The sequence below is a fragment of the Contarinia nasturtii genome, unplaced genomic scaffold, assembly GCF_009176525.2.
Source record: "Contarinia nasturtii isolate CC-2019 unplaced genomic scaffold, AAFC_CNas_1.1 Cnas_scaffold_1435, whole genome shotgun sequence".
Taxonomy (NCBI): domain Eukaryota; kingdom Metazoa; phylum Arthropoda; class Insecta; order Diptera; family Cecidomyiidae; genus Contarinia; species Contarinia nasturtii.
Window position 1 is genome coordinate 139,254 of NW_022198772.1, and position 5,974 is coordinate 145,227.

General features: G+C 35.1%; 1 protein-coding gene and 1 pseudogene across 3 annotated transcripts in view; both read left to right on the forward strand.

Annotated features, from left to right (window-relative positions):
* The first annotated feature begins 416 nt into the window (after positions 1–416).
* On the forward strand, positions 417–3,279 carry LOC116346117 (annotated as a pseudogene).
* Positions 3,280–4,491: 1,212 nt separating this feature from the next.
* The window catches only part of LOC116346158 (facilitated trehalose transporter Tret1-2 homolog), a 19,980-nt gene continuing 18,497 nt past the window's right edge, over positions 4,492–5,974 (forward strand). Inside the window, exons 1-6 of one of the 3 annotated variants that reach the window (XM_031776091.1) lie at positions 4,492–4,630; positions 4,721–4,874; positions 4,966–5,022; positions 5,088–5,099; positions 5,164–5,259; positions 5,550–5,568. In XM_031776091.1, the coding sequence (XP_031631951.1) occupies positions 4,550–4,630; positions 4,721–4,874; positions 4,966–5,022; positions 5,088–5,099; positions 5,164–5,259; positions 5,550–5,568 (419 nt within the window). In that variant the 5' untranslated portion in view covers positions 4,492–4,549. Of the gene's footprint in view, positions 4,631–4,720; positions 4,875–4,965; positions 5,023–5,087; positions 5,100–5,150; positions 5,260–5,327; positions 5,485–5,549; positions 5,569–5,974 lie in introns of those variants that run through there. The other 2 variants (XM_031776092.1, XM_031776093.1) reach the window with 2 other exon arrangements.

Consider the following 5,974-nt stretch of genomic DNA (forward strand, 5'->3'; position numbering starts at 1 on the left):
TCGAATAACGTCGATTTGACGCGCATAGCGTTAATTTTTCATATGGGGAGGTACCCCTAATTTTGATTGAAATCTCTTCAAACTTACAGAATGTTATTTTTTTGTGTAAAAAATAGACTGTGCAAAGTTTCACGTCATTAAAGTAGCATACAGGCATGGCTCCAATACGAAAATTCAATTTTTTGTGATTTTTTCAAGGGAACTGTATTAAAAGTTGATGGTATCTCAAAATTAACGTCAGATTCGGTTTTCTCGTGCCAAAAAACCTCCCAATACATATTTTTGAGTGTTTAAGTCTATATTAAGTATGACTTCTGGACGAAAATTGGACTCTTTTTCATAGGTATCACTCCAGGCATGACATTTTTTTCCATCAACCAAAGTCGCTCAAAATCTAATGATTTCTATTCCTCGCGTTCAAACAAACAACCGGCAAAGCAATCTATTTGGATGACATTCCAAAATGGGAAAATGAATTATATTTGGCTTTGGTGATGAGCACAAAAGCGCACGCAAAAATTCTCTCAATCGATCCAAATGAAGCGCTTCAAATGCGGGGTCTTCATCGATTTTTCTGTGCAAAAGATTTAACCGAACACGAAAACAAAGTCGGCACAATAGTACAAGATGAAAATGTTTTCGTGACGGATAAAGTAACATCACAAGGTCAAATAATCGGTGCCATTGTGGCTGATAGTCAATCGCTTGCTCAGAAAGCAGCAAGAATGGTGAAAATACAATATGAAGATTTAAGTCCACTAATTGTTACCATTGAAGATGCCATCGTACATAATTCATATTTTGGACCACCGAAGAGAATGGAATGGGGTGATTATCGAAAGGCATTTGATGAATCGGATTTTGTTGTGGAAGGTGAATGCAGAATGGGTGGTCAAGAGCATTTCTATTTGGAGACTCATGCAACTCTTGCCATTCCACGTGATGCAGATGAATTGGAAGTATTTTGTTCGACACAACACCCAACTGAAGTGCAAAAATTTATTGGTCAAGTATGCAATATGCCGATATCAAAAATTACGACTAGAGTGAAGCGAATTGGGGGCGGTTTCGGAGGCAAACAATCACGTTCAATATTGGTTGCTTTTCCAGTTGCATTGGCAGCTAGTCGTATGAACCGACCCATTCGATGCATGCTTGATCGCGATGAAGATATGCAAGTGTCTGGCACCAGACATCCTTTCATGCACAAGTACAAAGTATCATTTAACAAGGATGGCAAAATTACCGGATGCAAAATTAAAATCTACCAAAATGCGGGATATTCAATTGATTTATCTTTGGAGGTAGGTATAGAATCTGTCAAAAATTTCGAAAAAAAAAACCGAGAAGTACCCAAACGTAGCGACAAAAACGTAAAATTTTAGTAAAAACGACAGAATAAATGAAACGCAATGTTAATTAGGTGTTAAGTGTCGGTGGTTTTTTCAAGTCTTTTCGGTCATGTTGTAATCCTTTATATTTATAGTATTTGATGCTTAAAAATTGGTTAAATCCTCAAAATGTCATAATTTTTCAGGTTATGGAAAGAGCAATGTTTCACTTTCAAAATTCATACTATATTCCGAATTCCTGTGTTCTTGGATGGTCTTGTAAAACAAATTTGCCATCTAATACAGCATTCCGCGGATTTGGTAGACCCCAAGGCATGTTCGCCGCTGAACATATTATACGCACTGTCGCTGAAACATTGGGAAAAGAGGTTACGGAAACTGGTAAAATTTACTGAAGAATCGTTAAAAAATATCTTAAAACAGTTGACAACTTTCTTAAAAATTATAAAACATAAATTATTTTCTCCTGGTTTTCAGTTGAAAAAAATTTATACGAAACAAATCACGTAACACATTACAATCAACGGTTGATAAATTGCACAATTCAAAGGTAGGAATATTAAAGATAATTTCGAACTTGAGTAGAAAAATTCAATTGTTGATTTTGTGCCAGATGTTGGTATGAATGTAAAGAGCAAGCAAACTATGAAAACCGTAAAGCCTCCATCGCTGAATTCAATCGTCAGCATCGCTGGCGAAAGCGTGGTATTTCAATGGTGCCAACAACATTTGGTATTGGATACTCCGGTGTGACTTTAAACCAAGCTGGTGCTCTGATTCACATACATTTGGATGGATCAATTTTATTATCACATGGAGGCATGGAAATGGGGCAAGGATTGCATACAAAAATGATACAATGTGCATCAAGAGTATTAGGTGTTGATGTAGATCATATTCATATTGCTGAAACGAGCACCGACAAAGTACCGAACACTTCAGCAACGGCTGCTTCAGTAAGTAGTGATTTGAATGGCATGGCAGTATTGGATGCGTGTGAAAAGTTAAATAAACGTCTCGCACCAATCAAAGAGAAGTATCCGAATGCGGGTTGGAATGAATGGGTGTCGAAAGCATACGTTGAACGAATTTCACTTTCGGCCACCGGTTTCTATGCTACTCCAGACATCGCTTATGATGCGAATACAAATCAAGGAACCGCATACAATTACTTCACATATGGTGCTGCATGCTCTGAAGTTGAAGTCGACTGTTTGACTGGAGACCATCAGGTCATTCGCACGGACATTGTGATGGATCTTGGATCCAGCTTAAACCCTGCCATCGACATTGGTATTGTATTTCCAAGTGAACATTGGGTCATTACTCCATAATGTATTCAGTTTAAAATGTTAATTTCAATTAAGGGCAAATCGAGGGCGGTTTCATGCAAGGATATGGTTTATTCACACTTGAAGAGATGGTATATTCGCCAACAGGCACTATCATTTCTCGAGGACCCGGTATTGTCGAAAAACCAAAAATTTGTCTATTTTTTAACTTTAATTTCCTTTTTTTAAATTAGGAGTCTATAAAATTCCCGGTTTTGCCGATATTCCTGGTGAATTCAATATATCGTTGCTAAAAGGAGCTTCGATTCCAAGAGCTGTCTATTCTTCAAAAGGTATATACGAAGAATTCAGTAAAAAAGTTGTTTCATTGGTATCTTTATTAAAACGATTGGAGCCGCACGAAGAGATGAGGATCTGGACGATGGATTTAATTTAATTTCACCAGCAACCGCAGCCAGAATTAGAATGGCATGTCAAGATAGATTCACACAACAAGTACGTAGAAAATACCAATTTTAAATTGTAGGAAAGTTTGGCTTCTATACATCAGCGTCGATAACATGTTATTCTTGATATTATTTCAGGTCCCAGAACCTGAACCAGACTCTTTTATTCCATGGAATGTTATGGCCTAATAATAAAACGTGAATAACTGAATTCAAATTAGTTTGATGACTTTTTTAAATTTTCAAATAAAATCAATCTTTGGATTTATTATTGGAATTTTTTCAATATTCTTTTGAACGTAATTTGTAAAATTGAGTCCTTTATATCACATTCAGGCTGTAGAAATGAAAGGTAAGCAAGTTGAAAATTACTTTCAGAAAAGCTTTCAACAAAATTGGAAAAAACTGCATCTGAAGGCATGACTTTTGTTAAAAGATGAATAGACTTCATTGAGATAAGAAATTTCGACACCTTCGTATGACTGCGTTTGGAGTATTTATTAGTTACTAATATTCTCAGTGGGCCAATGTTTCATGTTCGATACCAACCGAGACCGAGACAGCTGTGCGTCGGATGTCGGAAGTTGTCAAGCTATCAGCATGATAGTCATATATAAAATCATAAAACGATTGTTAAAAGATAGAAATTACGAGAGTAAAAGAGGATGCACGTGGTTTTCATAAAAAATCTTTTTATCATTTTTTACACTTTGAGCTAAGCCGCCTTCTTCTATTTCTAATCGAATCGTAAAAATATCGCATATATTTGTTTTCATAGCATTTGTTTGCGCCTTGGAATATACGACATGATGAAAAAAAATCGTTTTATTACCTTTACAGTATAATGTGAGCTAAACATTTTAATGATCACAGCTGATACGATTTTACGTTTGAATCGAAGACTGTTTCTTAGAGAAATACATTAGAGAAGAAGCGCTCTGAGGAGTTGGGGGAGCACCAGGGAGCAGAGAGAAATATTTTTTAACCATTAACATTTTGATTCTGACTGAAGAAAAGCTATGTTCCTTAGTACTCCTTTGGCTCCTCAGAGCACTCTTCCGTCTTCCACACATATATTAATATGAGAAACCGTCTCGTATTTGAATCAAGCATCGGAAAATTACACAATCTAAGAATAACCAACATACACACAATTGAAAAAGTTGTTAATTGGCGCAAGGTGATGCTTAGCTAAGTATTTTATAGCTTTTTTTCAGACCATAAAATTTTTGATAATTTGAGCAATTATGAGAATAACACTTCAGATTTGATAAGGTAGTCATTAAAAAATTATTCCGAAATTCGATGATAACGGCAAAGATTCATTCAGTGAGAGTTTAGTTTTTTGAATCTGGTTCTTCTGGTTGGTTTACTTTGATTTTACTTCATAAATAATTTTCATGTCACATAGATTTTTTTGAAAAATTAAATTTATTCTCAATTCATTTAAATTTGAAAAATGACAAAATCAGCCAATGTCGAGATTTCAGATCAAATATGTCAACCGAAAATCAGCCGATTTCGCGTCATTTTACCACAGGTACAAAAATCGTCATTTATTATTTATTAGAGATAAAGTGTCACGAAATATTTTGAAATAACTTCTGTAATATTCTAAAATACATGCTAGGTGGTTGCGGCGACTGTTGAAAATATGTATCTAGTCGGTATGGGCTTAATTTTTGCATTACAAACGATTTCAATTGCGGCCCTGACAGGCAACGCCAACGAATCCAACGAAAATGAATTTCTGTTTATAAGCGCTGAGCAAGCAACATGGATTGGTACGAAATGATTTTCAATTTGAAATTTTTTATAAAAGTCATTTTCATCAATTTTAATTTGTTCCTCTATTCTGTATCGCATTTCCTACAGGAAGTATTTCTTTTCTATGTGTTCCAATGGGCAGTCTTATATCGATATTTCTATTAGGTAAAAATTATAAATGAATGGGTTCCCGAGAGTTGACGACCATTAAAAACTCATTTTTCATATAGATTTATTCGGTCGTAAGCATGCGTTGAACTTTGTGAATATTCCGCTGATAATTGGCTTTTTCTTTTTGTATAAAAGCGATGCTTTTTGGAAAATATTTACGGGATTTGTATTCCTTGGATTGGCCATGGGTGGAATGGATGCACCAACCACAACTTATCTCGGAGAAATATGGTAAAATGGTCTTACCATTAACATTCATTTAAGGTACTTTAAAAAAATGGCCCATTTCATTTGTTTAGTCAACCCTCCACTCGATCTGTGCTGATGGCATATTCAACGTTCAGCATACAGTTTGGCACATTTATCATTTTTTATTTGAATACACTATTTCCGTGGCGATTCCTTTTTTTATTATGTTTGATGTTATCTGTAACTATGATCATTGTGACTTGTTTGGTAAATCTTTTCTGAAAATTCCTCATACAAAAAAGAAGAGATTCAATGAAGTTTTTTCTATGCAGATTCCCGAATCCCCACAATGGATGATCAAATTCTCAATTCTCAATTCTCAATTCTCAATTCTCAATTCTCAATTCTCAATTCTCAATTCTCAATTCTCAATTCTCAATTCTCAATTCTCAATTCCAGAACCTAAGCGGGCGTACACAAGAAGCTTTGAATAGTTTTTTTGAAATTCATTTATGACTGAATAGTCCGATGTAACCGTAAATTTCTTAATAGACATTAATATAGTAATGGTAGTAGTCAACTTTTTGCCCAATTGATTGTCACCTATCGCTTCTGGAAAGTGACTATTTTTGATTGATTCCGTGATGTTATTCATGGTGCAAGAATGAATACTTGTATATGATCAGTCCAATTTATATTGGTTTCAATTGAATTGAATGGATGACGATTGTTTCCAGTGGTACGGTACACACACACA